Below are 12,102 nucleotides of genomic sequence, written 5' to 3' on the forward strand. Positions count from 1 at the left end.
ATCTGGTGGGGGTAATGCGTTTCCTTTCCTGGTAGGAGGAGCCCAAGGTCTCATTGGCTGTCCTGGAAGACGCTTGGAGAAAACCTTCTGCCTTGAGAATCACTTTAAGCCAAAAGTTGCTCACTCACGGTAATCAGTTTTATCAATATACTGTTTACATTAAATAACGATGTGGAACATATAGTAGCTTTACTGCAAAGCAGGCACTAAACAATTAAATAGATACACAGCTGTCAGTGACACAAAGTAACAATGTACATAAATAGGTTAGACTAGCAACAACACCAAATATAAATTTTAAAATACATTTTTTTCCTTCTGTTCCCTGCAGCTGCCCCTAAAAGGTTGCTGGCAACTACTACCAATATTCCTGATATATGCCTGCTGTACCATGTACTTGTATGAAAAAGTAGCCTGTTCTTTGTATTGCTTCCTGGTGTTCCTTCCAGTCACTCTGGTTTTCTATTAAAAACAGACCACACTAAGCAGGAGAACACAGCGTGGTCAGTTCTCTAGCTACGCTGGGGACTCCGCCTGCTCTCCTCCAATGATCAGTCCTGTCCTGACACATTCTCAAACCCCTCCCCCCACACCTTTCACTGGGAAGCTCTGTGTATATCCTTGCTTCTCCCCCAGTTCTTATGTAGCTGAGAACATAGGGAATGTGATCAAAAAAAGGAAAAGGTTATCTATATATTTTATATCTGTACACAAATGTTTTGCCTTTCATTTCCATTTTAAACTGAATGTTGTTTAACAATGATCATTTAAAATCACTTTAGCATCTTTGGCGCATCCACCATTTGACTGAGCACTGCATTATTGAGGGTATGAAGTGTGCCACGTTTCCCTATACCTATAGTAACTAGAATATGACAGTAGTGGCAGACTCTGGGGCAACTGTTTTTGAGCATACAGGGCAAAATTCTGATAAGCTTCTAACAAGCACAAGTTTTTATTTTCTAAAAAGTGCAATGTGTCACAGCACTTCAGTATGCAGTTTGTATAGCATGCTATTAATTAAATATGTCCAGTAACAAAACAGTAGAAATTTTGTCTCAAAATATCATTGGCTTGAATCAAATGTGAATTTTTGCGGTAGTTTTTCATAGTGCAAGCTCAATATCTCAAACAGCAACCTACACTAAAACACAGAAAGAATAGCATTATCATTCCTCACCAGGAAAATCACCTTTACGGCTGCTCTGTCCAAACTCTTGAAGCTGAGGCTGCTGATTTAGCTGATCTTTCTGTAAATTTTCATACCAGTGAGTGACTTCTGCCCGCAGGTCAGCTACCTGGTCACTTGGATACATTTCTATGGTCATCTAACAAGGGACAAAAAAAATTAGCTATGCAAAAACACAAATACATTCTGTATAATAGAGGTGGTAGTACTCGGACCTTATCAGGAAGTCCCGCAGGTTGGCAAACAATTCTAAGAGGCAATGACTGCTTGTCATTCAGTGCTTTCAGGTGGCTGCTGATACCAGTTCCTTCAATCTGCCATTGCCTTAGATGGTAGGCAAACCTAGGTGAGAAACAAAATGGGGTGGTTACAATAACATACTGGAAATGCCAACCCAAGGTAACAGCAAACAAAGGGAAAGCAAGTTTCTTTTTGTCCAGCTTTCTAGTGACCAACATCCCTTCCGTTTACAATAAAATCCAAGAGCACTGTAAAAATAGGATTTTTGTACTCAATGTAAAATCTTTTTCTTGGAATACATTGAGTGACACAGGAAGTAATTTTCTGTATTCAGTATATGGTTGCCTACAGGAGGATAGAATACTGACAAACCAAAAAGAAAACAAAATTAGGCCAGCCCAGGATCTCTCCTCTACCCAGTACACCAGTCTGTGCTTCAATGCAGACAAGAGCTTAGCCTCAGTCTAGTATGCCGCGTTAAATGTTTCAAGAGAACACCCTCTTTAACAGAGCCAAGTCTCCCACACTGGGTATATGGGTATATAGACTATCTTTATATAGTGTCCTTACATATCCCAACATGCCTCAATAAACCACTCGCTTCCAACTGACATTGTATAATTAGGTGCTTGAAATAAAATATAATTTATCCATATGAAATATATAGGTATATGCACACAGAAAAAGCAGACTATGTATAAGAGGACACACATCTGTACCATATCCATATGCTTGTGCTTCCAATAACTTGAATATATTCTGCATCAAGATAAATAATGCATATGAGTTATACGGATATGATTTGCAAACAGCCAAAGGAAACCGTTCCATATTTAGTGGATATAGAGATATATATATATATATATATATATATATATATATATATATATATATATATATATATATATATATATATATATATATATATATATATATATATATATAAATAATGCATTACAACTATCAATACTAATCCAGATTAAGAGGTGGGCAAACTCGGTCAACACTAGATAAATATATTACATAGAAACATTTATTTTTATTTTTTTTGTTAACATAGATCTGTGTTTGTCACAAGCATGTTTGAAGCAACTTACTGTGTTGACTGACTCATTACCTCTACTGGAAGTCTATTCCATGAATCAACCTTTCAGTAAAGCAATATTTTCTAAGATTAGTTTTGAACTTTCCTCCTATTAGTTTAAAGGTCGTGTACCCTCTATTTATCTGACCCCCTACTTTAAAGACACTAGAACTCCATACCTCAAGATATATTGGAACAGACAACCGCCTCACCAAGGCCAGATTCACCTGTGAAGGGTGTTAAAATGACCAGCAGTCCAGCAGAGAAACCAGGATTAGATTCAACAAAGTTGACATAACTAAAGAGGTAATGTGCATGGGAATACCTCAGCAAAGATAGGCTAGAGAGTATAGAGGAAGAATCCTGTCTATCCTAGATATAGGCATCACAGAGCTAAGAATTCTTCAGACTCCCCAGAACCAAGTACTTGTATGTGTGGAACAATGGAAATAAGTCTCGTCTTAGAACAGCTAAGAATCTTTGTCTGTATTTGTAAATCCGAAGCAGAGTCCAGACTCCAGTGCCAGGAATGTTTTCTTCATGAATCTGCAGAGCAGCCAAGAAGAGGGACTTAACCCCAGGTGGACAGGTCTCATCGAGTCCTGAAGGCATTCCCTGTACTTAACTGTGGACCATCCTTCAACATGCTTCATCTGAGATGCACTTTGGTTTCCGAACTTCTCATGTCCAGCTAGCTAGCATGGACAATTGAAGGGAATCAGTATGGACAATTGAATCCAGACTACTTCTCCTGATGCATCGAATACTCCTATTGCTTCTAGATGTTAAAGACACAGCAGTATCTAGATGGTGTTCAGCAGTGCCAGAACAAGGAGAGCTGACCCAATGTAGAAGGAACCACCTGATCTGGGAATTCAGAATGCTGCTCTGGAGAAAATCTGCCAATGAATGTACCCCCCTACCTAGGAAGGGTAGAAACATTCTTCTCAGGCATCTGATGGGGATGTAGAATGATCAGGCCAGGATCCTTACAGGCAGACACACAGGTCTGTTGAGGAACTAAATCCACAACAGGGTAAGGGGCTGGGGTGGCCCAAGAAGAGATGGGAAAAAGGGAGGTTTGGTTCTCTAGCTACAGGATGTCATTGTGGTAAATCACTGCTATTCTGTTGCCCCTGGAAGATCTCCCGTCAGATGAAGGGCAGAGTTCTTTGATATTGTTTTGCTTGTGAGTATCCATACATTTTAATAAATTAGTTATTAACTGTACTGCACTATGGGATTTAGTTGCTTCTTTCTTTGAAATCGTGCGATTTCAAAAGCTGCATCTCAGTGTGCCTTCGGGTGCGACACTGAAGACATCTGTGCAGCTTCATGCACAGATATCTATTGAAGTTGCACCCGAAATTGCCAAAAGTACTGCATGTGCTTTTTCAAATTGATACGGCACTGCAAAGTCGGCGTTGCATCAATTTGAACATTGCCATTGCTGGCAATAGGATGCTACTTGTCATGCGATTTGACCTGTCAAATCGCATGAGAAATCACTCCAGTGTGAACTGGGGCGTAATGGCGCTGAGACAAGTTTATGTGAAGTGATCCAGTCACTATGTGGGGCATGCCATTCTGAAGTGTGGCAGGCTTGGAGGCACATCCAACTGGGAGAGAGGGAGACGGAAGCCATCTATCCCTCCATCCTGGCAGGATCTATCATTCTAAAGTGCCGTTAGACCTCTTGAAACATGGGGCCTAAATGTTTAGTAAACGGATTTGTATAAGGTGGCTGGTGCATATTTGGTGTGAAGCGTTTGTATAGACGGTAGACTACCTGAGTTTGAATTTTTACTACACTTTAAATAGTTTGACTGGGCCCAGCTGGCCAAAACAAACTATTTCCTTCACCAACATGTGCATGCTGCAGAAACTTGTAACAATGGCATAAACCAGGTGTTGCGAGGATATTCCCTTGTGGGGTACTCGCAGGGTGGGATGCGGAAAAGGGGTAAAAGCAGTCTGTGAAGGGAGTACGCTGTAACCCGGTGATGAGGTACTTGTGGCTTCACAATCTGAAAAGTTTACCACTGAATAAGTGAATAATTTCCAAACATTTCCTGACAGTTTTACATATAAAACGGATACTATTTTGGATACATAGTGTACTTCAGTTAATGGGGATATTATGTTTTATACTTGCTGTGGGACTATAACAACAGTAAGGGCACTTTCACACTGAGGTGGTGGGGGTGGTGGCAGTAAAGCACTGCTATTTTTAGCGCTGCTTTATGGTCGTCTTAGCGGCGTGTTTCAGCTGATAAGTTGCTTTTAACCCCCACTAGCGACCGATGAAGGGGTTAATAGTGCCCGTGCTGAAGTGCTTCGGCGGCGCTGCCCGTTGATTTCAACGGGCCGGGGGGTGCTTTAGGAGTGGTGTATATGCCACTCCTAAAGCGCCCCAAAGATGCTGCTTGCAACCACCACTCCAGTGTAAAAGCACTCAGATTTTTAAACTGGAGTGAAAGGAGAGGCGCTTTACAGGCACTATTTTTAGCACTAAAACGCCTGTAAAGCACCTTAGTGTGAAAGTCACCTTAAAGAAACATCATGCTCCTGTCTTACCTGTCAATGTTGCTGATCCCTATATAGAGTCTAAGTTTTTCTTGTCATGGTGGGTGAACCCTTTCACCCCTTCTCACACAAAGGGGTCCTTTAGGGTCTCTGTTCTATAGCGATGGACCACGGCATTGGACCTGTATAGCACCCTGCAGCCAACTCCATGCATTGCACCAAGGTAAGTGCCCAAAAACACCATTACAGGCTGTCCTCAAGGTGTGGAGTCCAGGTATGGCTCCCAAGGTTTTACAAAGCTTGCACTGATCCCGATGCGCACCATCATTGTGTTAGAAGACAGTGAAAAGCTGAAGTAAAATAAGAAACTAGTGAAGCAAAATATATTATTCTGTAAGGGAGAAGTCCATCACCTTAGGGCAAAAAAAACTGAGAAGCAACCCATGTAGGGTTATTGAGGGATGCCCAGGAGGCGTGCCCTCAAAAGCTTTGCCACTGTTCAAATCATCACCCGAAAGTATCAGCTTGTAACCCTGGGTCTATGAATATCAAGCCTGTGTCCTGTACAATTGAAATATATACAAAGTATCTAAAACGAATACTTAAGGTACATACATAAATGTTTAAAGCATAGTTTCCCTTTATCTCATCTTTTTCACATGCACAATGAAGAAAAAAATGCTGAAAAAATTGATTTAAGTGATTTAGCATTAGTATATACAGTATATATGAAAACAAAGTAGGTTGGATTATTCTCTAAGCAGATACAAGATAGAATAAACTACCACATATGTAAATGTATATGAACTGTAAAGCAAAATAAAAACTATAGCTTACCGTCTCCTGAAAGCTTCAAGATGTGTTTTTAGCATCAACAGGCCTCTTTCAATGATGGTGAGGCTTGACTGTGCATCCTGTTCAAGGTTACTAGAAGCAATCATAAGGCTTTCCATGCACTTACTAATGAACTCGTTCTCTTTTTCTAGCCCAGTTTTTCCTGAAAAATAAACTTAAATGTAAAACAAACACTTACTAGATACAATCTGAAAACGATCTCTTGCAACAATTAAAATATAATTCTCACCATTGATATAATAGGAGTTGATATACTGGATAGCAGCACGGCTTACATCTCCACTGTGGGCTCTCAGTGCAATGCCCCAAAACTGATCCATGCCACACAACTGAATGATAAAAAAAAAAAAAAAACACGTTTATTAATGGATAGTGCGTCAACTAGCTCAGAGTGAACAGAATAGCAGTGCAGTACTTCCATAAATGTACAATAGCCAATATAGCATAGAATTCAGAAGTTTCTAGAGAACCTTTTTTCTTGGTATCATTTTTCTTGGTGTTCTGGCCCAATCTCTTGGATTTGCCCAGCCTTACCATAAATTGTAATCAAATCTCACCTCAGAATTTGAGCCCCCATCATAAGCGCTGGTTGCTAGGCGAGCAAGATTACAAAGGTGTTGAAAAAGGTTCAGTCCTGTCATGCTGATTGTTTCAGGTTTTAGCTGGGGCATCTACATATAATAAAAAAAAAAAAAAATAATTACATACACATTATATATTTCAAGACAACACTAGCATTGTTTTACACAAAGGAAACGACCCATCTACAGTTGAATTACCTTTTCCAGAAATAGATGTTTATAGGTCTCCATTCCCATAGCGTGCTGGTCCTTGCTGCGCACCTGATTTAAAAACCAGTGTAATGCATCATCATAGCACTCCAGGTCTTCTACAAGGCAGTGCCACAAGATGTCTACCTGCTCCAAACTTAACCCTATAAAGAAAAAAAATGTGAAGCAAGCAAACACAATCTCTAATTGGCTAACAGTTACATTAAATTAGAACTTCAGCACAGGGAAGAATTAGAACCTTAGCCAAGCTTTTCAAGTGTGCCCACAGTGTGGAGATTCCTTCCCCCTCCCCCTCTTCCTGAGCTACAAATGTCACAAAGGGTGGTAGATATTTCCATAAAGGAAGGGGTAATTCACCTTAACAGTTGCCCTGGATCAGGTGTCCCTATTTGAAGACATCCCCCATAACTGTTTCAGTGACAACCGCAAAATTTGAGTCTACCCCTACCGTCTGTCCTGACGTCAATAGTTATGACAATTATTGGGCATACACAAGCTATAGAATCCAATATAAACATTGTAATTTAAAATACATACGGAAATGGTCTGGTGATCCCAGTGTTGAGAAAACGCACGTCAAAAACTGAAGCCGTACTTGAACCTCAGCACTGTGGCTGTACCTGTAACAGTATGACAAATAGAATAGTAAAAAAATAGTTTGGGCCTATTTGCTATGTAAGGTAAGAACATGCAATAGGCTTTCATTTATACTTGAATTTTCAGCTGGTCTGCCTATGCTTGACTACCCAGAATCCTATTCTAATTGTCCCTGATCCCATTTGTATTTTAAGTCTCCCTACGATCAACAAAAAAAAAAAAAAAAGAAAACAGTTATTTTTTTGTTTTTTTAGGTCCATTAAACTTTAATGTGAACATCTTGGCGTGTTTTTACACCAGAAGCATGCCTCTCCTCCTACAGAACTGCTCTCCTTCCCCTTGCCAGGGATAAACTCCCGAAGCTTAGTACATATGCAAAAACACCTGGGAGAAAAAAATAAAATAAAAAAAAAAGCTTCAAAATACTGGGATTATGCCCTGCCCAAGTGTGAATGCAGGCTACATTTAACCAAAATCCTTGTCATGTAAGGCAAGAATAAAAAAAAGTTTTCCCAACCAAATTTGAGCTAGGCATTAAACAGCATATAGAAAAGGACTGTAAAACAATAAATCCACAAAAAAAGCATGACGGCAACTTAAAAGAAAACTCTACTTAAAAAAATAAAAATAAAAAGTGTAACATTCAAGTATGGATTCTTAAAAGTACCATATAATGCTCTCAGCCCCCTCCAAGTTCCATTTTTGTTGCTGTGATCTGACTTCCTGTCAGAGGGTGGTGACATTTGGTCTTAACAGTCCCACTGTATGTAGGAAAGTAGCCACCTCTCTTACCCTCTCCCAAGATGGTCTAAAGACTATGGGACTTGTAATGTGTAGAGCAGTGCACATGACTACAAGGACAATGCACTACTTGTTCCAAATAAATGGAAGTGAGGGGAGAGGAGAGGTTCAGGAACTCACAGGAGGATGTTATAAGGAGGCAGAAAAACTATTTTATGAAAAATAGATTACAGGTCCCATTAAGCAAAGGATGAGCATGGAATACTTTTGAAAATTGTATTTTTTAGTGTAACTTTAAACTGCATTTTGCACAGTATATTATCAGATCAGCAAATTTTCTATATACACTTACAAAACATGTTTGTGCCTCCCATCACGAATGGATTGGATATAGTGCACCAGATTATCAAAAAAAAGCTTCATCATGTTGAGTTCCTTCTCTGCCCACCTAAAGAGAGAGTTATAAGGTTTATACATAAAACATTACACTGTAAAAAAAAGGAAACATTTCCATGGAAACATTAAAAAACAAAAATGAAAATATTTAGTAGTGTATTTGTTAGCAACTTATGTGTATGTCTTTGTTTGATCAACTTTCAAGTGGTTCTAAAGGCAGGTTTTTTACCTTCATGCATTATAGAATAAAGACAAAGCACAAAAAGGAAAAAAAAAAAAAAAAAACCTTCAGGGTGCAGCTACCCCTCTCCCAGCCCCCCATCTCTATCCAGCGATGTGCAGGAGAGCAGCGGCTCTCCCGAGTCTCTCTCCCCTCATTGACTCACAGCGCAGCAAAGAGGATTAACCTTCAGAATCACTTTAAAGTAGCACTATCGTGTTTTCCCCATTTCTTTAGTAATCATTTTAGAAGAAAATTATTTATTGGCCCAAACCCTATAATTTCAGTATTTTGTGCAATAACATATTATTCTATTCTGTTAACATTCAACTGAAGGACTACACAGCCATAAGCTGTAGCATAACCACAATTGAAAGAACCTGGCCACAGCTGCAGTAACCCAGGATGAGGAAACGGGACAAACTGTACAAAAAAAAAAAAAAAAAAATCCCATGTAGGAGGCATGAGAGCAGTGTCGCAACCCCCCACCTCTTAAAACTCCTGAGAAAACTGCATCTGCAGATTTCTAAACTGGGGATCGCTCTGTGAAATGACATGGGTATCTAAGTACACAATCGTGCAAATAAAAAAAAAAAAAAAAAAAAAAAAAAAAGTGAAGCATGAATTACAATTTACTCTTGCAACTGCCCTTATCGGATAAGCAAGTGAAAAGGGTCAGCACTGGAAATTTAGTCAACGAATGCTATCCAGAATTACCTTTGAAAACTTTAGCAGCTAAAAACATTGGACACTACTGGCAATGCTTTCCGCCTCAAGGGAATTTATTTTCTTATGGAAAGTGCAACATCCAAAAACCACTTCTTCCAGAGTTGATCTGCACTGACAAACTCTTGAAGTGGTACTAGCCATATCATAAGCAGATGAATATTATGTAGCTGGAGTTCCGTAAAATATACAATGATGCAGACATACAATAACTAACCGCTAGCGGACCAGCCGTCACAGTTTTACTGCAGCATCATAGCTCGACTGCACGAATCGCTTTTATGTTAAGTCAGTAACAAACGGTCACTAGGGGGGCGCTTGCACGCGCGCCCGAGCTGATGTGAGTGCCCGGCGGTCTCCTGCGATCACTCGGGGCACATGGAGAACCGGGAGCTGTGCGTGTAAACACACAGTTTCCGATTCTCTGAGGAGTGATCCGACAGATTGTCTGTTCATACAGAATATGAACAGCGATCTGTTAGTTTCCCTGCACAGTCGCCTCCCACTTCAGTTAGAACATGTACCAGGACACACATTAACCCCTTCATTGCCCCCTAGTGTTAACCCCTTCACTGCCAGTGACATTTTTACAGTAATCAATGCAATTTTAATCACACTGATCGCTGTATTAATGCCAATGGTCCCAAAAACGTGTCAAAATTGTCTGACGTGTCCGCCAAAATGTAGCAGTCATGATAAAAATCGCTGATCACCGCCATTACTCATAAAATAAAAAATAAAAACACCATAAAACAAACTGTTTTTTATTTATTTTTTGGGCATATTTATTATAGCAAAAAGTAAAAAATAATGCGTTTTTTTTCCCAAATTATCCATAATATATTTATAGCACAAAAAATAAAAACTGCAGAGGTGATCAAATACCCCCAAATGAAAGCTCTATTTGTGGGAAAAAAAGGATGTAAATTTTCTCTAGTTCATTGACAGATACAGCGCTTCATTATTCAGAAACCTAAGGACGTCCCAAAGCAGTGCCAAACATGAGGGGTGGGCAATAAGAATCCCAGGGCTAACAAGAATCAACCAGGTAACAGGAGCTCAACACAAAGCAACCGAAGCCCAACCTGAACAATACACCCTCAAGAGGAAAGAGACCTTCTAACAGCAGCCCGCAAAACCTTGCAGCCAAAAGAAGCATTCTCAGATGCCAGTACATCCACTTTGTAGAATTTAGTGAAAATGTACACAGACGACCAAGTGGCCGCCTTGCAAACTTGCACAGCCAACGCCTAATGATGGAAGGCCCAAGAAACAGTAAGTGGCCAAGCAGAATATGCCTCAACAGGGAAAGAAGGAACCCAACCCCTGATAGAATAGGCCAGAGTCATCGTCTGTCTGGTCCATCTACAAAAGTTTGCAGAAGAAGCAGACAGCCCCTTTTTTGGCCTGTCTGTGATCACAAACAGTGAGTCTGATCTCTGAAAAGACCCTGTGGCTGCCAAATACACCCAAATCGCTCAAACAAATCCAGGACCTGCAAGGTAAATATCCGTTAGGATAGTTTGACCTGGGACACAGGGAAGATAACACAATATCCTAGTCAAAAGGAAATCAGGAGGGAACCATAGACAAGGGTGAAGAACCACATCTTTGTGGATCACCAGGTAAGATGTATGACAAGATAACTCCTACAGTTCCAAAACGCAAGCAGAGGCAATGGCCACCAAAAAAAAAAAAAAACACCTTCTGGGACAGAGTAAGCAGAAGAACCTTATGAATATTTTCAAAGACAGACTTCTGTAGAACCGAACGCACCAAGAGCAGATCCCACGGCGGTAAAGAGACCACGCTGGTGGAGGCAGATGTTGAACCCCTTGATTAAGAGTAAACGCTAGGGAGTGCGAGGCCAGGGGACACCGAAGAAAACCTCCAAGGCCGACACCTGGCCCTTTATTGTACTTAAGGCCTGTTCAAACACCCCGTGAGGGAAGGTCAAAATCTGAGCCACGGAGAAAGAGCGAAGGTAAATGCCAAGCACCTCACACCAGGAACTGTATGTATGCTATCCACGTCCGGTGGTAAATCTTCCTAGAGGAAGACTTCCTAGCCCTCAGCAGCATCGTAAATTCAGCACCTGGCTCAGAACAGCCAGGCCTTCAAAAACCAGCGACTAGAGCAGGTCACCACCATGGCATTGTCCGACTAGATTCGTACCAGGAGCCCCCGAAGTTGATCCGTTCATCATCCATACATAGTTTGATCGCTTGAAGTCCCAGGATATTGATCAGCAGTCTGGACCTCCAGTGCCCAACAACCCTGAGCAGAACCCAGGACAGTTCCCCACCCAGACAGACTGGCAGTGGTGGTGACCACTGTCCAATACAAGGGGAGAAAGGATGCCAAAATACCAGAGAGCGAAGCCACCAGACCAGAGACCCCCTGGTTTCCTGGCTCAGCCAAATCTGATAGCCCAGAGACCTCGGGCACTTGTCCCATTACGCCAGGGTCTCCTGCGAAGGGAGCTTGTATGGAACTGTGCAAATAGAACCGCCTTGAAGGTAGATACCATCAGGCCCAACACCCACATGCAGGACCGCAGGGAGGCCCACCTGCGAGACAACAGTACCTGAAGCGCAGCATGCAACTTCTGGAGTTTATACAAAAGAAGAAACACTGGCCAGGGATGAAGCTGAGGAATGGAGGGCAGATGCCCGCAACAGAAAGCAGTGGCCTCCGCCGCCCACTGTAGGGCCGCCCAACATGTAGCCCGTCTGGT

The 12,102-nt window shown here is 41.2% G+C and overlaps 1 protein-coding gene across 5 annotated transcripts in view; it reads right to left on the reverse strand.

The window, feature by feature from the left end:
* The window catches only part of USP34 (ubiquitin specific peptidase 34), a 305,275-nt gene that overhangs the window by 188,547 nt on the left and 104,626 nt on the right, over positions 1-12,102 (reverse strand). For 4 of the 5 annotated variants that reach the window (XM_077486072.1, XM_077486074.1, XM_077486071.1 and 1 more), the window contains 8 exons: positions 8,376-8,471; positions 7,223-7,305; positions 6,674-6,828; positions 6,452-6,565; positions 6,124-6,223; positions 5,877-6,036; positions 1,405-1,531; positions 1,181-1,328 (listed from right to left, as the gene is read on the reverse strand). In XM_077486072.1, the coding sequence (XP_077342198.1) occupies positions 1,181-1,328; positions 1,405-1,531; positions 5,877-6,036; positions 6,124-6,223; positions 6,452-6,565; positions 6,674-6,828; positions 7,223-7,305; positions 8,376-8,471 (983 nt within the window). The remainder of the gene's footprint in view (positions 1-1,180; positions 1,329-1,404; positions 1,532-5,876; positions 6,037-6,123; positions 6,224-6,451; positions 6,566-6,673; positions 6,829-7,222; positions 7,306-8,375; positions 8,472-12,102) is intronic. The other variant, XM_077486073.1, reaches the window with a different exon arrangement.

Source organism: Lithobates pipiens, unplaced genomic scaffold, assembly GCF_037356315.1.
Source record: "Lithobates pipiens isolate NorthernLeopardFrog02 unplaced genomic scaffold, aLitPip1_a1.2 Scaffold_18, whole genome shotgun sequence".
Classification (NCBI taxonomy): domain Eukaryota; kingdom Metazoa; phylum Chordata; class Amphibia; order Anura; family Ranidae; genus Lithobates; species Lithobates pipiens.